Source organism: Lissotriton vulgaris, chromosome 12, assembly GCF_964263255.1.
Source record: "Lissotriton vulgaris chromosome 12, aLisVul1.2, whole genome shotgun sequence".
In the NCBI taxonomy this organism is placed as follows: domain Eukaryota; kingdom Metazoa; phylum Chordata; class Amphibia; order Caudata; family Salamandridae; genus Lissotriton; species Lissotriton vulgaris.
In genome coordinates this window covers 114,619,293-114,645,858 of record NC_141700.1, presented here as the reverse complement: position 1 = coordinate 114,645,858, position 26,566 = coordinate 114,619,293, and the positions used below count along the sequence as shown (strand labels likewise).

Below are 26,566 nucleotides of genomic sequence, written 5' to 3'. Positions count from 1 at the left end.
GCCATAGAACAAGTTGTCGATGTGCCTGAAGTGCAGCCTCTGGTCATCGACAGTGCTGAAACACTTCTCTTCACTGACAGAGACCTCACCAACGGTTTGTCAGAAGCAGGCTTTCTGAATATTAATTTGAGCTCTGTAGGTGGTGTTTTTGGCTTGGAAACAGCTTTGGATGGCTGTTCTATTTTGTGAGAACCTTTTTTGCGCTCAGAGGAAAATTAATGAGAGGACTTCTTGGCGCATTTTCGGAAAGGCTCTTTATCTGATTGTGAAGATTCTCTCCCCTTATTTGAAGAAATTTTAGACATTTTTGAAGAAATAGACTGCTCACTCTCAAAGTCTGATACAGGGTCAGACCTGGTTTTCAATTTCTGGAGCCAGATAAGAAGATGTCCTTCCCGGTCTCTAAGGGTTATCTTGCAGTCTGACACCTTTTGAGATGGATATAGACAATAAATGCAGTCTTTATGAGGGTCCTCTATAGACAATCTCTTCTTCAAACAAGTGGCACACTCCGTGAAGACAGCTTTCTAAGCCTTATCAGCCATAATCCATTCAGATTTGGTAACCACCAATAGATATACAAGATGGATAAAATATCTGTCTATGAATATATAATCAAATGAAAGTACTTTCCTGAGGGAAGAAGTTTAGAAATGTTCCTCCAATGAGAAAGCTAAGCAGAGCTCAGAGGAGACTCCCTAGTACAACGTGCGGTAGAAAATCTGAGGTACTGAGCTTTGCTCTGGAGTGTTCTAGAGGGTGATTCATGCTGATTGGTTAAGGCAAAACGTTGATTACATTTTTATTAAGGACTATGATAGATTAATAAACTGAGAGGTCTAGGCCTTTTCTAGTTTATACCTATCAGTGTACTATTATTACTATTACTACTACTACGTCTAATACTGTTTAAAGTACTGGGGACTCCCATCATGACGAAGGGGAATGATTCAAGCATGTAATCTATGAAAGTTCCAATACTGGAATAAACTGGCTATCCATCCAGTATTTAAATCTGCCTGGGTATCATACGAAGCATAAACATCTTTTTGTTGGCTCGTTTGTTGAAAAGGTCATCGATCCAGTGACCATACTTCTCACTTGCAAATCCGTCCTGTTATGTGCGTCTTTGCTCAGGCTCCTACCTTTCTCTTCATTCTGGGCTTCAGTCTCTCACCTCTGGAAATTATGGTTGATATCCTGGAGTATAAAGACCTTGCTATTGTGGATACATGTGCATACAGATTTGCAGACCGCTACAGTATCTTACTGATTGGAAGGGGTATGGGTCAGGGGACTGAACATGGAAACCCGCTTCTTTCGTCCAGATCTCTCGATTGGTTTGTGCTGCTTACCACCACCTTCCTTGGAAAACTGAGGGGGTCTTAAGAGTGAGGATAAGGCCTGGTCTGGGATGTGCTTCTGGGGTGCCATGCTTAAGCAGTTGTGGCAGAAAGATAGCATATGGCATCTTTGATGCACAGCCCAACTCAAGTTGGTGGCTATCCTCTAAGGGTCAAATGGGAGATTAGCCAATGGACTCACAAATTGATAAGAGGTTCCTGGAAAGACTGGTGACCAAAATAAATAAAGGCCTTTTTTGTTTCCTCTTCATGTGGCAAGGTGCTGTTGGCGGTCTATTTCTGCATCATCTATTGCTTCTCTGTGTCTTCCGTTTTTTGTTTTCCTTGCAGTCTCTCGATTCTGTTCATAACATCTCACTTAAAATTCACCCTTTCATTCTGAAGCTGCTATTCTTCAGAAATAACCACAACTACTCTTTCACCTAAACTCTACCCAACTGGCCAGCCTCAATTTATTCTATACTGACTCCTGAACTTCTCCTGCATCATTTTTCATACCAAGAATGCAGCGCCCACTTTAAATTGCCACCTGAAATTCCCTATTTCCTCATATTTATGCTACCTAAATGACTGGAATTTACTACAAATGGAAACATTTATATCCTTACATGTTCACCTAATTCTACAAATAACAGTACCCCAACATGCATATTGCAGGAGAGTAGAACCCATGAAAACGACAACCATGTCAAATCCACATGAACTTAGCATAATCATACTTTTACCCTTTGCTTTTTAGGTCGAGCTGGAGTTGCATCCGATAGGATGCTCCAGTTCGACAACTTTAGTCAGCCGTCTCAGGGGAATTAGGGACAGGAGGGTGCCACGCGCTTCTGTTGCCGATTTTGCTGGATTTGGGTGCGTGAACGCGCACGCTTTCGCGTTGGTGAACAGGCACGCACACACACGCCCGCGCAGGCAGGCAGGCACACACACACACACGCAGGCACACAGACATACAGGCAAACGCCCCCCCCCTTACCAGGCTCGCACCACTGTGGCCAGCGTGTCCAGGTCTTCCAGCCGGCCGGCCGCCGCCGCAGCGCATCCACACATAAAGAACCCACCAGCAACAGCAGCCGAGCAGCAGCTGGGGATCCAAAAGCAGCGTGCCGTCCAGCATCATGGCAGGAGGGAGCGGCTACGTGTCCAGCCCCGGTCGCCGAGGGAGCGGCTACGTGTCCAGCCCCGGTCGCCGATCCCAGGAGCGCAAGCCTCTGACGAAGCACGGTGGGTACGGGCTCCTGGCGCACGCCGAAACAAGCGCAACCGCAGGGTGAAATAGCTTGAAAACAAGCCGTGCCCATAGCGTGACGGAGAGGGGCAGGAACCAACCGATGTGCACACTCTTATTGCTGCCGCTGCCGCAGCTTCTGCTAATCAGCCCATGTATGTCTGCAACGCGGAAAACGCTTTCTGTTCCGTATCTGCGCGGTCACACTCCTGCGGCAAAGCAACACCATTAACAGCAGTTGTACGTTTCATCATTTTAACCAAATTATGAAGCATAAAAAGATTACACGGTCCTGCCAGACTTTACGCGATCTGCACTTCACAGACAAAACTCTTCCGCAAGTCCCTAAGTTCAATGAGCAATGTCACTGGGCTCCGAAACTATAGATTACACTCAGAGCGTTGCAACCGGAGCTTCCACCAGCTGAGCTATGTTACTGGATAGGAGGGAGCCGGTGTAGACAGACCTCTGCCTCAAATTCTCAGCTAACTCTATTCACCACGCTCACGCATCACACTCTCAGTCCTACAATTGTTGAACATCTTTGCCTTTACCTGGCTCCGTGGGTCCCTGGCAGAAGGGTGCGCCCGCCTCTTCACGTTGGCAGAGACCCCGGAGAGCTAGGCGGCAGGTGGGGAGTGTCCACAGAAGTGTGCCCTGGTGGGGCTGAGCAGACTTTGTCAGAAGGACTCTTCACAGGCGCTGTCAGGGGGCAGGGAAGCCCCGCCCACCCTCCACACGTTAAAGGGGCAAAGGAGGCAGGTGGGCCGCTGGGGATGGGGCTGAGCCCCCTTAAGGATAATTCAGACATTACATTCATGGAGCGCTTTAAACAACACAGGATTCGAGAACAAATCCGTTTATAAGATTGTATTTAATAAAGTAGGCGACCATGTTATAATCGAGGTGAAATTGTGGAGAGAATGTTCTGCTCATTAACACCTACAAATTTAAAAAGCTATTTTTATTTTATCTAATTGTACCTTAGTAGCCCCTTAACCAATCCAATATCTGAACCCTTAAACTACTCCCTGATGCTACCCTTGCCTATACCCTAAAAGAAACCACTTCTCCATAACACTACACTTTTCTTACCCCTGAAAGCCCTAAGTATCTCTTTACCCTACCAATCCCTGAAATCTACCAGCCCCTTATGACCTCTCACCGCTGTCCTTCACTGAACCCTAAAAACATATTACTACTTCTTAAGGCTATGCCTCCCTGAACTTTAAAGCCCCTCGCCTTCCTTTATTGCTACCCCCTCCCCGGAGTCTAGCCTTACGTCAGAGGATGGTACACCAGCCTCCCCCTCACCCCCTCACACCCACTGACTGCACAGCAAGCGCCTGTCAATAGTGGGGTGGAGTACAGCTGTAGAACCTGGAGGTGGGGGTGTACAGATTAAAAACACAAGTGGGACAGGCAACCTGACCATGGGCTGTGTTCTCGGTAGGGCCTCACTCTGAAAGACCACCTGGACTGGGTCACACACAGAGCTGCAGCCTGTCGAGGGACTGTCTGCCCCACTCATGCTAGCTTTTTAAAGGCATAGACCTAGTAAGAGGATGGAGACACTCCCCGGGTGGTCTTCTGTTTGGCGGTGCCACCCAATATTCCTGCACCTTCAGCATGCAATGAAGAAGAGTCCAGTCTGTTGTCGGCGCGGCCTTCCCCTTCCAGAGCTCGGCAGACAGTGAGCAGGGGCGAGCGGGCGTCCCTTCCAAACTCTTGGCATTAGTAAGGTCCGAGGTTGGTCTGGGGAATACTCAAAAAGGCCTCCTTGCGCAGTGCAAAGGCACTGCATAGTTGTGAAGTAATCGGAAAGCAGGCATGGAAAACATTCCAACAGTCTTTTCTCCTACCGAGTGCTGGGAGTAATAACAAGCATTTGCAATGCAATAGGTCCTACAGTTACTCGAGTTTAAGCTTTGGGCATTGTTAATAACAATGCCTTTTATTTAGGTTTTTAAAAAGAGAACAAAAAATAGGAGGCATTGTTATTTGCAATGTCAATAGCTCAAACTCTCGTAACTGCGAGACCTATTGCATTGCAAATGCTTGTTATTTTCCTGCTTTCTGTGAAACTTTTTTCAGAATTTTGACATGAGAGCATGGCATCGTCTTTGACAAAAACCGGGCAGGCCTCTGTATTGGTCTCAGCAGCTATTAAGTTGGTACGCTTCTTTTAAGTAGTAGCAGGATCCCCATCTTGCATAGGGAAATCAGACCATATTACTCGGACGGTTTTATGGTGTTAGCAGCAAGAACCACCTCTTTCTCTCAAGACATAATAGAGGACTACCTGAATGACTGCTTGCTCCTTTGGGGTGATTAAGCACAATAAAGGATCAAATATTGAACAAGTATTTTTAAGGAGCAAAGCAATATCAAACAGTTCTCATTCTTCACATCATATCTCAACCTGCAGATCAGTATTCTACGCTTCATTTGCTCAAGACACCAAGCTCTAGTACATGAAGCATTGGGCACGACAATCAACAAATCAAAGGGCTAGACACTCAAAGAATTGGTAAATGCATCAAAAACCTACATCACTAAATTCAAATTCAGCAGTGTATTTATTGCAGTGCCTGTGCAATCTGATACTTTGGAATAAATATTACTAACCGACATCTACACATTTTACATATATGCACTCTGCCTGTGCCATAATAAAAATTTACTATTATTGTCCTCGAAAATTATTACAATCTTTTGTCCAATTTAAAGGGTAGTACGTACCATTTAACAAGCTGAGTGGAGCCAGGCGAGCTTTTGTCTTCTCTCAAAATTTTAATGCAAAGGCCTAAATCAAAAACAAAATCACTGCTGTAAATTATCATAGGTAAATATCACAACTGTTATAGGTAGAAGCACCTCTGGCATTTAATGACCAATGCTGCACTTTAAACAGAAGTCTGGAAATCGTGTCGAAATCAAGGGAGATTTATAAGGCACTAAACGTCATGTGTATACAGGTGATAAAAGCAAGACAGTAAACAATTCTCCAATGCATGCTGCCACTATGAGAATTTTCTAATGACCCCAACATAAGAGTTATCTGGGTCTCTAAAGTTGAAATTCATTATTTTTTCTGTTAAAAAATATCAACAGGCAGAATTGACGGGTACCCCTAAACACAGTGGACAGACACAACATGCTTTAATAGTCATTCTTGACGTTATTTAAAATTCTAAATGCACTTTGGGGCCTCTGAAGGCCATAACAACCTCTGGTGTGTTGAACAATACTTGAAAACTTTACAAATGATTAGATAAGTCATTAGTGTACTACTATTTCAATGCCAGCACTTGGATCAATTAAATCAAGTAAGCGTAAACTGCCTATAGTCTACTGAGATAGCCTACCAGCTACCAGTGCAGACAAGTATGACCTAATTTAAAGTTTAGGCTGTGGACTTCCCACCCCTAAGGTCACTGTATTTTTACCTCGACCAAGGCAGAGTTGAAAAATACCAATATTAGCATTGTATGTGGATTGTATTAACAGGTGGTGCGTGTTTCATACCTGCATGAAAATGTTTATTTGAGAAAAGCGTTTTTTTTTTTGTCCTCATAACCACCATGTAGACGAAGTACCAAAAGGAATTTGCAGAGAGCAGCTGTCTCAGTTTATCTGAAAAACTGGAAGGGATACAAATCTAGTGGGGGCCATCTATCCCTCAGCTGTCAACTGTATTCCAAGAAGGCACACAGTCCATGATTTACCAATCTGCGGCAAACCTTGGGGTAGTTTGACAGCCAGTTGGGGCCGGGCATGAACCGGATAACGGCTGTTCCATTGGTGCAAGTTTTAGAAGCACCATAGGAGATCAATCATTGGACCCGGGGGGAAAAAAAAAAAATTAAAAAAAGAACCCCGGATACATCAATGAAACCAAGATAATAAAAACCAGAACGCCCTTTTACTCTGATTGCCAGGTCTAGCCAGATCGGTACATGAGGTCTGCAGGACTGAAGTTTGCCAATCTCTAAAAGTAGGAGGTGAAGAGTCTTTCCATTTCCTGCAGATCTCCCTTCTTGCAAGCAGGATTGCATGAAATACTAGGCACCTAGCTGGACTTTGTACACCTTCTAGAACACCAAATACCACCAGGGGCAGATCTATAGTGACAAGTCTTCCCAGTGACCCTGTGAGGGAATTGCTGATCTCCTCCCAAAATGTGGCTAACTGAGGGCATTCAAAAAACATGTGTATCTGATGCAGCAATCAACCCGCATTTAGCACAAGACACTGACTCTCCTCCTGAAAATGTAGACAACCTGAGAGGGGAGTAGTATGCCCTATGCAGGGTAAAAATATGATTCCTACGTAACCAGGAAGGCTTGACAAAGCTCCACAGAAGTTCAAAAGAAGTCATCCAAAGATTTTGTAGATTCTGGTCTATCAAGGCTGAACCCCATAAAGACTCCGGCAGAACAAAGTCCCCATCCGACTCCTCCAGAATGAGATTATACCACTTGGACACTTCTTTTTGAACTGGACCCAAGTTTACTAAATCAGACACCAATGGGCTGTGCCCTCCAAGTTTTAACTTCTTCCTGTTAGCGGGAGAGATTTTATAGGCTAAAGTCAAGCTAAGAATCTGTAAGTATTTAAATAGCGAAAGGTTGGGGCCAACCTTGACTTGCAGATGTTCCCACGAGAGTAAATCCCCCTCATAAAAGAGGTCTCCCCAAACTTCCAGCCCTCTCAAGGGGGTGGCTAAGCTGTCTTCAAGCCAAGCAGGATTTTCCAGCAACCCCCACAACGGTGTTTTTTCACAAAAATAATTTTGTTTTATAGATTTCATAACTTCAGTCCAGGTTCTAGCAAGACCTTGAAGAGTCTTCAGTTTAATTTTTTTTTTAAACTTAGGATTGCCAAACTTAAAAAGAAAACCCGAACGATTAATTCTTTCCCCATCCAACATAGCTGCAAACATAGGACCCGCCCCTGAAGCTGAGGGTCCTTTCAACAGCATTCGAGAGTGGGATAATTGAAAGGCCCAGGCATAGATCTTTAGGTCTGGAGCCGCCAGACCGCCTTTATCCCGTCGCCGTCTTAGTTTTTTCCAAGCGATTCGTGGAAGATGGTTATTCCAAATAAAGGAGGAGATGTTGGACTGGAACTTGGCTAAAATAGTTTGATCAAAGTATAAAGGAATGGTATTAAATAGAAAAGAGATTTTAGGCAGGATCGACATTTTAATGAGGTTGGCTCTACCTATTAAAGAAAGGGGCAGATGCGACCATGATTGGAGAAGCTTACGGCAATCTTTGATGACGGTTGATAAGTTGACTTGGACCAGTTTATTAATGTCCTTCACTATCGTCAAGCCTAAGTATCGCATTGAAATGCCTGCTTGGAATTCTGTTACAGAATCCTCATCATTCCGTACAAGTATTTCAGTCTTGGCTGCATTGATCTCATATCCCGACACTTGTCCAAAGGCATGAGCCAATTTCAAGATAGCCGGGAGTGCAGTGGTGACCTCTGATGTTAAAATAAGCACGTCATTGGCATATAATGCTACCTTCCTCATCCAACCTTGATAGGAGAAAGGTTTGATGGTCACTTCCTCCCTTAGATGTTGCGCGAAGGGCTCAATGTAAAAATCAAAAAGCAAGGGAGAAAGCGGGCAACCCTGCCGGGTTCCCCCAGAGGTGGAAAAAGGGTTCGAAAGGTCACCATTAATAAGAAGGCAGGCAGACGGATTATTGTACAACAGGCCTATCACCCTACGAAACCTCTCCCCCACACCAAACTTGGCCAAGGCCTCCGACAGGTACACCCAGTTGACCCTGTCGAAAGCCTTGGTTGCATCCAGCGTGAGGGCGGCCAATGGGAGATTGTTGGTTATTTGTTATTTGTTATTGCGGGTTTATATAGCGCCAAGTCACCTGCAGGTCTCAGGGCGCTTATACCACATGTCGTAACAACCAAGGGACTGAGAAGGGTAGAGGAAAGGACAGGAATTACGCTGAGTTGTATGCTGTTCTGAAAAGGTTGGTTTTCAGGGCTTTCCTGAAACAGAGCAGATTACCCTCCTTACGGAGTGCCTCGGGCAAGGCATTCCATAGGTTCGGTAGTACGACCGAGAAAGATCTCCCTCCCATTGTAGCCAGTTTAAAACGTGGGCAAACAAGGAGTTGGGCGTCTGAAGACCTGAGGTTTCTTTCCGGTCTATATATCTCAATCCGTTCCTTAATGTAGGCCGGGGCCTGCCCATAGATGGCTTTATGGGCTATACAGAGGCTTTTAAAGATGGACCTCTGCCCGATTGGCAGCCAGTGTAGACTCTTTAGTAATGGGGAGGCATGCGCTCTCCTCGGGAGATTAAAAATGAGCCTGGCGGCATCATTTAGGACTACTTGAAGTCTGTTAATTAACGTCTTTGGCAGGCCTAAGTAGAGCGCATTTCCATAGTCGAGTCTTGACACTATGGTGGCAGAAACCACTGTGCGAAGCATCGGCTCGGAGAGGAGAGGGACTAGTTTGCCATTGATATGGTTATTGCCATATCAATGGCGCCAATTAAATCATAAGTGAGTTCATAAAGTTGTCTCCCTTTCAGGAATCCCTTCTGATGCGAATGAAGAACAGAGGGAGCAATAGAGGCCAATCTAGTAGATAGAACTGTGGTAAAGATTTTATAATCCACATTCAAAATTAAGATCGGTCTATACGATCCACAGGCCTCCTTAGGTTTCCCTAGTTTTAAAATAAGGGTAATAGAGGCATTATCCCACGATACCGGAGGAGGTATTCCTTCTAAAACGATTTGATTGAATAGAATAGTAAGGAAGGGAACGATTTCTGACTCCAGGAGTTTATATAACTCGGCTGGCAACCCATCAGGTCCGGAAGCCTTCCCCTTCTTACCCTTCCTGAGGGCTGATTTCACCTCATCCTCTGTAATGGGACTGTAATGGGACTGTCCAGATATTGCGACTGTTCAAAAGAAAAAGAGGGCAAAGTGATATTACTGAACCAGCTTTTGATATCCTCAGATGTAATTACCTTATCTTCTTGATATATATCTTGGAAGAATTCCCTAAAAACGCTCCTAATTTCCTCATCATCAAAGTTGTTATTTCCTACTTTTATAGATGCTATATTATTACGGACCTGATCTACTTTGGTCTTCCAAGCTAGTAATTTACCAGCGCCCTCACTATATTCAAAATGTGCCAATTTACTGGCTTCCCATCTTTGTTGGACCCTCAGATTTAAAATCGAAGCCAGGCTTCCTTTTAGAGTCAACAGTTGATTCTGAAGAGGATCTTAAATAGATCCTGAAGCTGTACAATTAATATCAATATCGTGTTGGATACAAGCCATATCTACTTCAATGGAGGAAATCTTTTCCTTGTATTGCTTCCTACGATAGCCACTTTTACCTGTGATAAGCCCTCTCAAGGTAGCCTTGAACGAGTCCCAGATAATTATATTTAAGGCGGAGCCGTTATTTGATAGAAAGAAATTCTGCGTCTCCGACTTTAGGTATCAGATATCCTCATCATTAGAAAGGAGAGAGCGATCAAAGGACCACGTACTCGGGGGTTTCTTAATACGGAGACCTAATTCTAATTCAACCGCAGAGTGGTCCGTAAGGTGAGACGGGAGATAGTCTATGGTTTTAACAGAATCAACCAGTCTTTGACTTATTAAAATAAAATCGATCCCGGACTTGTGATGGTATTTGAGGTTCCGAAAAGAAACCCCTTGTTGTTGTCCCGACCTTTGTCGCCAAACGTCGACAAACCCATACTGCCTCATAGCGTCCAATAGGAAGGATCTAGTCTTGAACAAAACCAAAGATCGACTATTAGGAGATCTGTCCAAGACCGGATCCAACACAATGTTAAAATCGCCGGCTAGTATTATGGGACCTGAAACGGAAAGTAACTGCGAGAAAACGGATTCCGAACAAGAAGGGTCATCCTAGTCGGGCCATAATAGCCCACGACTGTAACTAGAAACCCAACGATGAGGACTGGCGCCATGGCCCATCTACCAGAAGAATCTACAGCTTGTGAAACCAACTTAGCTTTAGCTCCTTTTTTAAAAATAATCATCACCCCCCTGGTATGAGATGTTTGAGTGGTAGAGACCGCAAAGTCAATCCATCTATTTTTCTTGATAAGTGCAATCATTTCACTGTGAGTTAAATGGGTCTCCTGTGACACCACAACCTGCGCATCCAAGTCCTTCAGGTATTGTAAAATTCTGTTGGCTCGGGGCTTGGTGCGGAGGCCGTTGACGTTCCAGGAGATAAACCTAACACTACTCATCTCTCATCCGATAAGCCAAGAAAACCAAAAATACTGTACCAAAAAAAAAGTGGTGTTTTATATTACCATTCATGACTTCCCTACAAAAATTCTGAGTATTACCATTCCTTAAACTACTGTTTAGGTTATGGAGGACTTTTTTATATTTTTGCCACCCCTCTGCACCCACCCGCCCAAAGTGTGAACCCCTCCCCCCATGAAAAACCCTTCCAATATCTAACCGGAGCAATGTCCAGTAGATAGTGCCCCACCGATTGACTCCCGCCAAGATAGATCACCCGCCTTCTTTTCAAATGACATATGAAGAGCAAGAAAATTCAAGGGAAAGAAGAGAATAACTGAAACTGTGATCATATTAAGCAATACATTTAAGTGAAAAACCTACGTCAAAATTTAGAAGTAGAGAAGTAGAGAAGTAAATGGTGAGTCTCCTTAAGTAACTAGGGTAGATTATAGGTGCATGAAGTTATACCTTACGGGCCCCCTTGCCCAGCTCCATTAGTAACTCATCGGCTGCTTGTACAGATCTGATGTTAAACATCTTATTGTTGTGCATTACCGGGAACATGAGCTGAGCTGTTGCACCTAATTTCCTGACGGCATCCAGGCGCCTCCCAAATTCCCATTGTTTTTCAAGTGTAACTCTAGAAAGGTCTGATCTTATCAAAAAGGTAAAACCTTTCCCAGCCAAAGACTTCTGTTTCGAAGCCGTATTTAGGATACGCTTCTTTAAAAGGTAAGTATGAAAGTTAACTAGGATCTTACGAGGTTTGGACCTCTGGGGATTCAATTTAAAGGGATCCCTATGACTTCTTTGAATGTCAGCCAACAATTCTTCGAGAGTATGCTCTAAGCACAGGAATTCCTTAAGTAGAGAAACAATGTATTGTTTAATATCTGACCCTTCTGATCCTTCAGGAACAGTAAGGATACGAATGTTCCCCCGTCTTGCATTGTTTTCAAGAGTTTGCATCCTCTCGCTAAGAGTCAAATCTTCCCTTGTAAGTTTCTGAATGTCAACTTTCGCCTGGTCCAAATAAATTGAGTGTGCTCCAACCGTCTCCTCTAGCACTCCTCTAGCACTCCGGTTCTTATAGTGAGCCCTTCAATTTTATTATCAAGCGTTTCACAGTAATTTCTGACCTCTATTTGATTAGCAGATGATTCAGCAAATCCCTTTCTTATCTCCAAGGTAAGGGCCGAAAACATCCCCAAAAAGGAGGCAGCCGTCATCGGCGAAGAAGAAGAAACCAGTAATGAGTTAGGATCAAGTAAAGCAGAAGCAGAAGAGGTTTCTATATCTGCGCCCCCAGATGCCCCTCCTAGTTCAAGAAAATGTATCTCTTCGGCCTCCTCAGCCAACTCTGTAGTTGGGACTAGGGGTAAACTCTGTGCTATCACAGATGAGAATTGCGGCGGAAATTGCGCGGGCTGCACAGGCTGTGATTCTCTTCCCAGATCGCGTGGACCCTGAGAGTCTCCTGTGGGGCCAGTAGATACTACATTTTCAATAATTTGACTAGAACTCTCCTCAACTGCATCTCTCACCTCCAGAGACGGTGTAACTACTGGCACCAAAGGTTGGCTAGGAGAGGAGGAATGGGCCTCTGAGACCGATGCCATATCAGTATCGTCAATCTCTTCAGAAAGATGTAAGATCTGAAGAACGACCTTAAAATAGGAGCGAAGTGAAGGAGTAATCTTCGACCCTATAGGGAGCACTGTTTTAGGATCTTTAGCCTTAACCTTAGATTTACCCTTCACATTAGTATGTTTAGATGTAAGTTCTGTGTTCAAAAAGGATGAAGATTTTGTCTTAGCTGGTGTGTTGCCCCCTTTTCTGACCTCTGCACCCCCCTCCGGGACCCCCGCCTTGTTTACTCCAGTTTTCTTTTTTCGTCCACGACCTCGTTTAAGCCCCCCTCTGGGTGTATTAGGTGATGTATTAGAGGTCTTTGAAGTATTAGGAGTATGAGAAGTATTTATAGGATTTATGGTAGGAGGAGTCTGTGATATAGCCTTAGCAGAGGGAGTGCAATCTAGGGAAGTAGGATTAGTTACTGTTTGGTACACACCCGTAAGAATCCCATCACCAGCTTCATGTACCAAGGACCCCTCCACTGCACCAAATAGACTGGTACGCTGTAGCTGATGTAGCTGATGTTGCTGATCTTGTGATCCTTCCTTGCAGCAGGGAGCTACGACTGTGTGCGGAACATTCACCGCGTTTGCTAACCCCCGAAGGGGAACGAGGCTTCTCAACTTCCTGCCTCTCCTTAGCTCCAGCGCGGCTGAACAGATCCTCGGACCGGGTTCGGGGGCGACCCAACACTCCCGGGATAGGAAGGGGCCAAGCAACAACTCTCTGTGCGAGTCGGCAAACTTTTCAATGTCCCGACTCTCCACGTCCCTGAAAGTGCCCCGAAATTGCCAATCACCGGAGAACCACTTACCAGAGCCGCAGAGCACCAGTCGGGACCCCCCTCTACACCCCCTACCTTCAAGCTCCGGTCGGCGTCCTCCGTCTCCTTCTCCGTCCCTGTCTCCGTCGAAACCCCTGCACAAGATCCATGGACAAAGAGAGAGGACTCCGCTACAACGCCCGTTGCAAAGAGAGGCACTCCGCATCCCGCAAAGAGAAAACAGCTTGGTAAACAACAAGGTTTTCAGGCGATTTTCACTTTACTCCGACGATCTAATCCATGCTCAGATACTTTCGCTACGTGGCAGGAGACGATCTTACCGGGAGTTCATTCCGGAGCACCGCGGCAAGCTAGCTTGCTGTCGCCATGTTTTTCTAGAGAAAAGCTGTTTTGGAGTGAAAAAACAAATTAAGAAAATTAAAACAGGTTTAATTTATACGCTCATACTAAGGACAAATTTAGTTCCTCATTCAAAGGATGGGTGAAACAAGACACATGCCATTAAGAGTGGAAGCCCTGTTCGGCCATCCCCTAGGTATCCGAACCTCAATTGGAGTGTGTGGACTTCTGATGTTTTTTCCCAGTAGAGGCAGATGACTCTGCTCCTGGAAACCAATATGACACAGGACCATAATCTTTTCCAAAGTTGGAAGGCTAGTCCTATTTAGGGAGAGCCTTCTGATGTAGATGTTTCTGTTTGTGACTGTTGATTCACACAGGGGTCACAAGCAGAAAATATCAACATTTGGTTGATGGGCACTGCCATTATGGAGGATGTTGGTACTCTGCCTCTCTAATAGATTTGTTGAAGTTTAAAAAACTCACAATGAGGCCCTAGCATCATGACTTCAAATGGGTCGGATCAGTGGGAGGTATTTAAAGCACCAAATTAGATAAGCTTTGATTTTTATGTGTCTTTTTCCCCTGATAAATTTCTGTAGGTTTGGAATGCCAAAACATGTCAGGAAAAAAACTGAGGATGCGATAATTATCACAACTCTCCCCTGGTGGAGGACACTTGGTATATTTATAGATCCCTGCCAGGCAAGTGGGGATATCTCAACCAACCATGACAGTAGACTAGGAGTTGAAAACTGCCTGCAAGTCATTCCCCTTTTTTAGGAATGTAATCTAGGGATCATGGTCCTGCTCCAATATATGGAAACATACCATGCCTCAATGATGAAGCCATAATGTTTATCACAGCACCAAAGTGTTTCAAAATACAGGAGTAGGCGGTCATTCGGAATTGCATCTACTAATTAGAACTTCCAGCTTCTCTGTTTAAAGTAATCCTGTTTAGAGCGAACAGGGATTCACAACTACTCTGGGGGTGGTTGATGCCAGGTTTGAAAGCTGGTTGTTACCTACATGAGCAGCCTCATCCTCTGTGACTGGAGCATTAAGATCTCCATCTCCGACTGTAAATCTTGCATACTTTTGTAAATGTAACTTCTTTTTGTCAGGTCAACAATATCTTTTTAGGCAAGACAATCCCACAGAAAAGTTATCGCCTCAAATGTCAGTGTTATAAACATTGACAAAGTGAAACTTTATCCCAGATGTGCCTATCAGGTACAGAATGTTGAAATTAGCAGTAGCTAACTGCTCTCTCTGGGAAACTGTCCTCTAGATGCCAAGGTGGCTGACATCTAGAAGAATTTCAATGCGAAGAGTACTCAAGAGTGAATGAGAAGTTCTAGACCTCACTCATGTTAAGTGACCCCATGTCAAATGCCTTAAAAAGGAATACTTCGAAACTTAATGTATCAGGAGTAGTAAAGTTAGTGAAGTATCAGGGATCATGAGGAGGGTGAATGCAAGCTCCTCCCCAATGTTCCATCATCTATTTAATGCTTTTTCTCACAAGAAATACACAAAAATAAAAAAAGGACTTTGGAGTTCCTGCATGTTTGCAGAGGTATGATGATAGATAAACATAATTATTAATATCATCACAACTGGCTGTTTCTGATTCTTCTTGTAATAGTTAGGTAGTGAGTTCTGGTGGAAGGTGTTCACATAATTTACTTATAAATTTCTTTAACGTTTTCAGAGAAAAGCGGCAAAAAAATATAACTGGTTCATTTGGAAGATAATACATTTTGGGTATAGCTGACACCATTACAATTTGCACAGTCTCAATAATTATTTAAGGAATAGAAATGAATCCCCATATAACCTTCCTCCGACATGACACTTAATGTTTCCAGTTCATTCAAACGAAGCTCATTCAAACATAAATGACAGGAGACTTATTAATAGTACATTTATCAAAATATAAATAAGATGCTCTACAGCTTGAAATATGAAATAAGTAAAGGACATTCGTCAAAAGTAAGAAAGAATTTTATGTTACCGTCCAAATATCTACTGCCGTAGGCACATTCAGGAAAGAGTCCTCTGAGATAGGTTATGCAGGATACGGAAACAGCTAAGAGTCTTTTGACTAAAACTAAGGATTGCTGATGTGTAGATACCTTGTTTGGAAATGTGACTGCACTCTAAAAAAAAGAAAGAAAAAAAGAATACATTAGTTGCAGCATTAGTGTTCAGATTTTAATTTCAACTCATGGACACTGGAGAAAGCAAAAATGTTACCCTTAAAAATAAGGGAAATGACTTACAAACCCAATCCTCCATTCTCTTGAATTACAATACATTTGCACACTGAGGAATATCAGTAGTCTCATTAAACAACAGAATTACAGAAATACCCAAGAATGGATTTTGCAGAAATTCTTTCTAAGGAGATGTTTAGACTTTACTGGCAATTACCCTACTTTCCAGTCATAGAATGCATTTGTGTAGAGAAGAGAAATTAGCAATCTTTACTACATTAATTGAAAAGATGATCCAAAATTTTCTTTTTTTTCTTTTTCTGCCTAACATTTTCTTTTCAATTAAGAAAATACAAAAGGAATTAGAATCCAATACCTGACTCTATACATGGGAGTGTAGGGATGATTGTTTTGATACCGTTGCAAAAGACTGCAAGCTTTTTCAAGGCATGTATTTAGAACTAGTTTGCGTTAGAGTAATTTGATTTTGAGCCTCTTTCAGTCCCAAAGGTAACTACTGATAAAATTCGTCCTGGAGTCCTTTGAGTTGTCCATGGATGATGACTTTATATTCCATTAAAGCAGTGCAAATGTCTGCATTAGGATCAGGGTAATTCGAAGGGGATAGAATGAGATGTTGAAGAACAGTAGATCCCAAAATATAAGAAAGGGGTCCTACTCACCAAAGGGACAGGACACCAACATTAGACACTTCTGTACAAAAGTAAGATCCCTTTGGCTCCTTTTAAGCATACAGGTCCACACTGCTATCATGCATACACATTAATATCATACATGTACTATCCAAGTCACCAACACCAAATAGAAACCAAAAAAATAATATTAAAAGTGTAATATATTTTTTATTGTTTAGGATCCATAGCAGATTTAAAATATAAAAAGAATGATTATTCACAGTGATTAAAAAACATAGATTAAACAAACGACCTGGGAGAGTATGACAAAATAGAGACATCACAAACGTAATAAATCAAGTGAGCACGCCAAATACATATACACTAGAGTTGATGTCCCTGGTTCCACACTTTTCCAAATTATTTTCTCCTAATTGAACCAAGTAGTCAACAAAAATCGACGTGTTTCTGTGGTATAGGCTGATCCACCACCTTCTTCAGGCTTGCAGATACCATTAGAAGTCTCCCAACACAATCCGGAAAAGTGATGCGACAAAATGGTTAAGGGATCTGTCTCCTCCTCTAGTGTGGCTGCTTGACTCACATGTGCCACACAATAAACGCAGCCTGGAAGCGCGCTTCCAGGCTTTCTTCACTTACAAGCAGTTGAGGTGTTAAAAGAAAGTGTGGCGCTGTATTGCTTGTTATTACGTGTCGTGGGGGCAGGGTCAGTGAGTGTGGAGACAGGGTCAAAAAGGTGGCTAAGAAGAACAAAATATTCTACATTTGGCTGTTTTCACCTTCGGTTAACTGCATCTGAAATAACAAATGCAAAAAGAACACATTGTGGACTGAATGCTGAACAAATCAAACATTCACCCTCAGTCACAGATCTGGGTTAAATCCATAATTATTTTGCTTGCCATGCCACTCCAGTTTGGGCCCAGCCATATGCAAATCAGTCTTGACTCTGCTGCCCAGTCCACCCCAAACTGCCAAGCCAGGTCCTCCCTGGACCAGAAACAAGCATCCTGTTACCTGATACCCTGAAACCGGTCCCAAAATGCTTGTTTCCGGTCCATGGAGGACCTGGCCTGGCAGTTCCGGTTGAACTGTTTCCAATGGTAGCAGTGTCAAGCCTGATATGTATGCGGCTGGGTCCAAACTGGGTGAATTGTGGTGAGCAAAAAACACAATGTGTTAAACTCAGATCTGTGACTGGCAATGAATGTTTGATTAATGGATGGGAAATGTACTCTTAAGTTATGAAAGTTCAGTTGGTTAATAGGATCATTACAGATGTCTCTGTGTGTGACCATTGAGACAGAGTTAAATCCTGATTGGTGCAGTGAGCCTGTGACAGAAAGTACTGTGAATGTCATTATTTAAGAATTGTATTATACAGTATAAGATTGGCTGCGGCAAAATTATGGGCATCATTACTATGCTGGTTGGGGCACAGTAGAGGAAGAGGGACCACCCAACAAGGAGTCAGCGGTCCCCCTACCCTCATAACAATGCGACCGCCTTCACTGCGGTAATTGTGGCTTGTGCTGCGGGCTGCATCACAAGCTGCAATAAAAAAAATATACACTTAAAAAACATCCCTGCACCGTGTGGCAGGCACCATGTGGTGCCTGCCATTGGCTGAAGGGATGTTTAGGGGGTCTATTATCAAATCACAAGAGAGTTACCCTTTTGTGGAGAAAAGGGGCAGGGTATATAGACCAAACAAAATAACACAACTCCCTTTTCACTCAATAATTAACTTACCATACTAAATGTAAATGGAGAACGCGATCTTACGGACGGTACTGCAAGGGAAAACTTATTTTTCTGTGAGCCCCTTGACGCAAATTCAAGTAGGACAGATAACTCTGCCATAAGAAAATTGCATAAACAAGTGAACAAAATAGAATTCTATATTTATTATGATTTAAAAAAAACACTTTTTTTTTTTAATGAAGAATATCTTTATATTTTATTGTATATCAGACCAGTCTGTTGGATTTACAAATCGTGTATCAAAGATAAAAGCCAAAATCACAGTTCCAATTAATCAATCCTCAATATAAAACAATTTTTGCAAATACAAGTGATAAAATCTTGAACAAAAACGAAAAGAAAAAGAACAAAGAGAGAAAACAGACTCTTGCACAAGGATAATAGTATAAATCATCAGATCTACAGTATTATATAAACATAAATACAGATCATTTATCATGTTACACATCAAAATAGTAAGATAAAACTTATTAATCTCTGTCCGACGTCACGGTGGGCGTGTGCGGAGGACAGCCGGGGGCCGTCCGTTCCGTTCACGCTTGGAATTCACCCGCACAGCGGTGGAATTTGCGCCGAATCTAAGCGGCTGAAAACAATTGTACAGAAACAGCGAGCTCCAGCGGTACTGGTTGACTCAAAAGTGTTGAAGCAGCGTTTTGGTGAAACAAACATTATTCATCACTTTCTTCGGGCCAAATTTGAAAACTTTTACGAAGATGCTGAAACAATTTATGTTCACAGAATCCACAAAATAATGAATTGGTGTTCCAATTAGTAGAACGTAGGTAAGTATAGAGACTTTCCAAGGTGCTTTAGGAACCTTATTTTAACAACAGAATTCTGATATATTTGAGCAATTGTCTGTGAATTATATAATGATGGTCATCTGTTGGACTAATCGAATACCCGAAACCAGGTAAAAATCAAGGTCAGGCAAGGTTAATTGTCATTGATAACTATCAACGAATGTCCGGAGTATCCAGATCACTTTCCCAAGCTGCAATAGAAAATATACACTTAAAAAACATCTCTGCACCGTGTGGCAAGCACCATGCGGTGCCTGTCACAAGGTGCAGGGATGTTTAGGGGGCTCCCAGGTCCCATGGCGAAGGGCCAGAGGGGAAGGGGGCCCGTTATGGGCCCCTAAAGTCACTTTCCGCCTGCCTTTTTATGGTGGGCGAACAGCCATGAAAGGGCAGGCAGAAAGGGACATTGCAATCCCTATGGCGGTGCTTGCGAAGGCACCAACCCAATTGTAGGTATTACTGACCCTCCGACAGTCAGACGGGTTCCTTGAGCCTGTCCAAAAGCATCGGACTGTCCCTCCCCCTGCTGCCTCCGACTGCATGCATTGTAATCACCATCAGAATGACCCCTGTAGTGTTTAAGATAAATCAAGTGCCTTAAAAATATACGCTTTTGTAATAAGTAATTTGGCTTATGAATTTCTTTATTGACATTTCCAACACTACAGTGGCTAGTCAGGTCGATATGCCTCAGCATTCAAATACTGGATACTTACTGTATAAAAGAAGTTGTTGTGGACGAATCTAGGACTCTAGTTTAATATTCCCGATGTATGCCCTTATATAGTTATATCAAATCATATCCTTATATGGGTATAATAATCATACCCATATTAAGACATAGCCAATGCAGTCCAAATACGGCAAGGCTACTTCCACAGACTCCTAGAAACCACAACGTGTTCTTAGAGAAACCAAACCTCCAGCAGCCCGGGACTGCCCCTGCTTCTGTATTTGATTTGTCCTAGAACTCCTGAAGTCCTGAAAGAACTGCAAGTTCTTAGTGACGTCTTATGTCCAACCTTACGTCAAACTCGGCACCCTCCAGGTATAAATATACCAGCATTTGCCATAGCAAAACTCACAGTGGTTTGGAGCAGATCGACTATCTACTTGCCCGACGCCCTGCTGTAGCAAGTGCCAAAGGAAGCCGACCCTCCCGCTGACGCACTGAGAGAGACGCTGTCTTTTCTCTTGCCGAGTTGCTGGGAGATCGAGTCCCGAGAGAGAAATACAAGATCTTCTGCATTCTATAACAAGGTACGGAGCTGATTAGACCCTTAGATAATTCTTGGTTTAGATTCTTGGCAGACACTATTTAACTTAAAAACTACTTCTCACTTACTTCTTCCCATGTACTAGGCTTAGGTTAGGTACACCGGGGTAGGCGTATCTAAGAAGCTCCAGTTGAGTACGTTTAGTCATTATTTATCGTTGTATGTATTTTATCCATTTTAAATACCGTATGGCTTAGAAACCATACCATGGTTTTACAGTATTATTTTATAATATATATAATACTCTTTTTACTGTACGCACTTTTCTTTATGACAAGTATTGCAATTGTAGCAATTCACTTCTCTTGCATGAGAAAGAAGACTGCTCAATAAATAACCTCTTTTATTGAAAACGCCCGTCTCTCTATTTCTCTGCACTTCTGGTGAAACGAAGCATGCACGATTGACTGAGTGAAATAGCTATCTATTGTTTCAGCGACTCTGGAGATATCCTCCTTATTCTTGGGGAGCAAAGATGTCATGTTTATGCGGTTGTCTGAAAAGAATCCCTTCTTGTGAATTCAAGAAAGTTTCTAGTGACCTCTGAGCTAGCTGGCATTCATAATTAGGTCTAACAGATTCAATAGAGACATAGTCGACTTCAGTCCTACGTCTACACTATCGTTTATGTTATTCCAATGCGCAGAGCCTATTGGGAATATAGGAACTACACTACATGGCGCCCAACGTTTTGTAAGGCGATGATTTTGTCGCGTTCTAATCTAGGACCCTGATTGATACTGTGACCTTATGCCCCTATATGGCTATAAATCCATTTATTCCCTATATTGGCATAACCGATCAAATGCAATATTCAGAAACTCGTCTCTGGCCTCACACGAACAGAGCCACATTTCAGAATCGCTTCCTCTGCAACTTCCTTTGCAGCTAATTAGTGCAATGACATAGCAGAAGTTACTATCTGAGATTCCTAGATTAACACTCCGAGTTCTTCAACAAGACAAAAACTCAGCAACCTGGGAAAGCCCCGCTTGCTATGTTTTGATTAGTAATTGAACTCTAATGAGCACTGATAGACGATCACTTCCTAGTGACATCTTTATTGACGTCTTATGTCAATCAATCAATCAAAGACATTTATAGAGCGCACTACTTACCCGTAGGGTCTCAAGGCGTTGGGGGGGGGGGGGGGGGGGGGTTAGGGGGTGCCGTTACTGCTCGAACAGCCAGGTCTTGAGCTTCTTCCTGAAGGAGAGGTGGTCTTGGGTCAAGCGCAGGTCGGGAGGGAGGGAGTTCCAGGTCTTGGCGGCCAGGTAGGAGAAGGACCTTCCTCCTGTTGTCGCTCTTCGGATGCGGGGGACGGCGGCGAGGGCGCGGCTGGCTGATCGGAGGTGGCGTTTGGGAGCGTAGAAGTTGACTCGGTTGTTGAGGTACCTCGGGCCTTGATCGTGTAGTGCTTTGTGTGCGTGGGTGAGGAGACGGAAGGTGATTCTTTTGTTGACGGGGAGCCAATGCAGGTCTCTCAGATGTCCGGAGATGTGGCTGTTACGTGGGATGTCGAGGATGAGTCTGGCTGAGGCGTTCTGGATCCGCTGGAGTCTCTTCTGGAGCTTGGCGGTGGTTCCGGCGTAGAGGGCGTTGCCGTAGTCCAGTCGGCTGGTGACAAGGGCCTGGGTGACCGTCTTCCTGGTCTCCGTGGGGATCCACCAGAAGATCTTCCGTAGCATGCGCAGGATGTTGAAGCATGACGAGGAGACGGCGTTGACTTGTCTGGTCATGGAGAGGGAGGAGTTCAAAAACTTAAGTCAAACAAGGCACCTTTCAGGTATAAATATTACCAACGTTGCCTTAAGCAAACGCTGAAGTTGCTGCTGTTATGCTGAAGCTATCGCTGTCAAGCTAATGCTGACACTATCGCTACTGCTAACGCTGCTAACGAGCGAACGATGGTGTGGTGAACTTAGGAGCTGCTTATATAACAACAAAGCCTGTAAGTCAATTGTGCTGAGGTATGATGGTTAACACTGGTGATGTTGTATAAAAAGTGAATCAAGAGAACGACTAGCAACAATGGCTGATTAAGTCCTATCAGCCCACCAGATGGCGGAGTCTCATCATGTAGGACTCCGATACCAAGGAAGGAGTGCAGTCGCCCAGTTGTAAATTGGCGACGCAACCCCAAACCATGGTATGGTCACCAGAGTTGTAAGACCAAAATTGAGGCTGATATGTGCAGTGCAAAAAACTAAATAAGGTGAAGTGTATTAAAATGGCTATCAAGGCAAACAAAGACCTTTATTCGCGTTTGCCTGGACGTCAGGTAAAAATAGTGAATTAACAGTGTGAAAGAATCACTGTTTGGCTTGCTTAGTAGAAGACAAAGTGATATATATAGAGGGCCAACATGTTTCTGCCATAACGTGAGAAGTCACTGGCATTCGTCAGGGCCTATGTCAAAAAAACTGCTACTGCAAGAACACTATGATATGTGCAAAACTTATAAGAAATTAAATTACAGGACCATCCTACCACATCTTCTCAGTATTTGTTCAGGTGATGCGGTAGGTCTTTCCTAAATAGAGAAAAGAAGAGCAGAAAAAACAGAAAAGAACAATGTAGACATTGCATATAATTCTTGCTCAACGTTCAATCTGCATCACCCATTCACGAGTGGATGATGTAACTTGTGCAAAACCAGTGAAAACTAAAAATACCTTCAGACTGGGCCATCACTAATTAATGATGGTCAAATGTCGTTACATTCTGTCAATCAAAGTTTAACAAGATGTACTTGAATGAAATAAACATGTTATCACTTACCCAGCTGTGTGTGGGAAGTGAACCTCACCTCACCCGGCAACTGCTCGGACGGATAAGGCACCGCTCTAAACACATGAAGACAAACTCTGTAAAGGTGCTTGTCTAGAGGACACTGCCTCAGTGTATCATTAAAAACCCACATACTTTCTCACCTGTCTGTCACATGTATCTCACAAGGTGTCTAAGGTGGCCACATCTGGTGACTATGACATACTGCCCCTTCCAGTGACTCATTAGGAGTACTAAGGCCTCTACTGTGCTGTGTAATGTTGGTAATTCTTAATGGTTAGCACTAGTAGATACGTAGTCACATGTTCTCTAACAACAGAGATCTAGACAGCAGCATAGTAATATTGTTTACTGCTGTTCAAAACTAGTGGAAAGCACTCACTACATTCTTTCTTGTTCAAAAAGGTGAACAAAAGTGAAGGGATCCGCCCCTAGCTCCTAACCCTTTGTAATCTCTTTAACTCAGGTCACTCCTTACCTGTCCGTCGGTACCTTGAGGCTCGGTCTCGAGCCGAAGGGGAGGCATCGATTGGACGGTGTGGCGTCTATTTATAGCGCCTCTGATTGGTTTATAGGGCTCAGCTGAATGTCAAGTTTGGAGCGATTCTCTGCGCAAAACGGGGCTGCTGCTCCCTCGCGCATGCGCTTAACCTGTCTTCGAAGTCTCGCGCGCATGCCTGGAAACAGGGACGCGTGGCGCGCATGTCTATTTTCACCGTGCTTACAGTGAATGGCGGGACACTACTGTCTCGCGTATGCGCGTAGTGGCCTTAATACAGCGCTGTGTATCGAGAGCTGGTACACAGTGATAGCGCGGTTTGGAACCTTGGTAACTCTGCGATGTGATCGCATTCATCCCAGGGCAAGAGCCAAGTGTAAATTAGTTAAATCCCCAAACTGGTGTAAAAAAACGGGCTAGATAGCCTAATAAAAGCGAGCATAGTTAGAAATGCTCTTGCTCTAAGGACATCAAGTGTAAGTTGTGAAATCCACGACCTGGTGAAATAAAAAAGGGTGGTGAAAGCCTAGTAAACACGAGCATAGTTAGAAATGCTCATACTCTTAGGGCGCCAAGTACAAGCGAGCATAGATAGAAATGCTCTTAATCTAAGGACTCACTAGTTAGTACCTAAACGTTAGGGGCGTGATTAGACCCTGAGCTACAGAATCGGTAGTGATTCTGTAAAGGACTGAGATGTGAGAAAGTCCTGGCCCATCTCCCAGGGGACCTATACCTTAACTAAAGACTTAAAATCATAATGATGTAGATCAGTCAATGATAAGTTATCTGCTGTAAGGTCAAGGGTAGAGTTTGAGGACTGTCTCTAACTAAAGAACCTGAAGACTGATGAGGTAAGTGCCACAAGGATGCAACAGTCTCTGCTCGTTACATGACTCGTAGTGACCACGAAGAGCACCAACTGGCAAGTGGACCATTTAGATGGATAACCATGGAATATTGTCATTCAATCCATCGACATCGGAATGCAATCTATAAATCCACCGTTGCTCTTTGACAAAGAGATAATGGGAGATATTGGTGATATGTGGAGGGATGTATGGCTGTTCCAGCACTATCCAAAACAAATCCTCGGGTTTGTGTTTTGCTTCAAGGAAGTGATTGGTTAGGCCTGTAGATTGCTTTCTGCACCGGATTGTACTTTTATGTTCACTGATCCGCGCCTTGATCATCCGCGTTGTATGGCCCACGTATTGTTTTTTGCAAGGGCAGGTGATCAAGTAAATTAATTTCTCTGAATTACAGTTCGTATGTTTTGTCAGTTTCCAGGGTCTGTTGGTGCCAATGTCTACTGTTAGGGTTTTGCGTGTCTGTGGGCACGCTGCACAGCTCCCACATGGGTAATGACCTTGAACTGGATTGCTGTTCCAGAGGGTATTGGTGCTTGATCTCGTTTCGGTGCGGGGTCTAGTGTGCACCAGATTATCCCGAATGGAGGGTCCTCTTTTAAAAGCAAACAGAGGGCGAGGTATTGTGTCTGCTGCAGTATTGAGAATTTTCCAGTGCTTAAGTATAGTTTTCTTTACTTGATTGGAGGAAGTAGTGAAGGTTTGAACCATCGTCATCTGGTCTCTTGTAGTCTCCGGCCTTTTATGTTCCAGAAGTGCCTCTCGATTGTTATTGAAGGCTCTCTTCCGTGCTTGATTTATTAGATGACTAGGATAGTGCCGGTCTTTAAGGTTGTGAGCTAATGCTTTGGCATGTTGTTCATATAGTAAGTTGGATGAACAATTCTTCCTCACCCTGAGAAATTGGCCAACAGGTAAATTCTCACGAAGGGATTGAGGGTGAAAACTCTGGTATGACAACAGAGAGTTGCGTGCCATTGGTTTCTTAAAGAGCTCACTCTGTAAACCTCCTTCTGCCGGAAAGATCAAGAGATCCAGGTATGCCAATTTCTCTTTGCTGCTCTCCATGGTGAGAGAGGCCAACAGAATGTGAACTGGGCACCTCAGCCCAACAAAACAGGCCCAACGACAGGAGCTGCGACTTAGTAGTTAACCTCAGCTCAAGGACTATTACACCAACTGAGAACATCGTCCTTAACAGAGGGCTGGGTTTTGTCCCCACCAACACAGGTGACTTGTTTAACCTGAGGTGCGAGCTTGAGAAGTTTTATAGGAAAATACGCCTGCACTTCTTCTTCAAATCTTCCAGTTCCAACACGAACGAGCCTAACTTGATTGACCAGGGTGAGCAGAACACTGGCCTCAGACCAAAGTCAACATTTACCCCCCTAAACCAACAAGTACCAGCTAATGTCCTAGCCTTTGAGCGAGCAGTGACGCATGACGTTATGAATCTTGAGCAACGACGTAAAACCTTCCACAATATGTCCAATTTGGAGAAATCAGCACTTGCTACTCTGTCAAATGACAGATCCCTTACCATCAAGCCGGCTGATAAGGGCGGTGCGATAGTGTTACAGGACACTTCAGTTTACCAACAAGAATGTCAAAGACAACTTGATGACACTAAATCCTATCGTCGCCTAAACGAAGATCCAACCCTGAGGATCTCTAATGACATCAAGAGCTTGGTTGAGGAAGGATTGGCAGAGGGCTGGATTACTTCACATGAAGCTAGATACTTAATCACCACACATCCGGTCACTCCATATTTTTACTGCCTTCCCAAAATTCATAAGGCCCAAAGACCGCCTCCTGGGAGGCCCATTATTTCAGGCATAGGCTCGTTACTCGAGCCTTTATCTACCTTTGTAGACGTCTTCCTTAAGCCCATTGTGAAGGAAACACCAACGTACCTCCAAGATACTGGAGATGTATTGAGACTTCTGGCTAATGTGGAATTCGACGTTGAGACAGACCTCTTGGTGAGTTTCGACGTGGAATCGCTGTATACATCAATCCCCCA

At 43.7% G+C, this 26,566-nt stretch overlaps 1 protein-coding gene across 1 annotated transcript in view; it reads right to left on the bottom strand.

Annotated features, from left to right (window-relative positions):
• The window catches only part of HORMAD1 (HORMA domain containing 1), a 974,569-nt gene that overhangs the window by 658,603 nt on the left and 289,400 nt on the right, over nucleotides 1-26,566 (bottom strand). The window contains exons 9-10 of the mRNA XM_086947457.1: nucleotides 15,678-15,822; nucleotides 5,341-5,404 (exon numbers count right to left, since the gene is read on the bottom strand). Of these exons, the coding sequence (XP_086803583.1) occupies nucleotides 5,341-5,404; nucleotides 15,678-15,822 (209 nt within the window). The remainder of the gene's footprint in view (nucleotides 1-5,340; nucleotides 5,405-15,677; nucleotides 15,823-26,566) is intronic.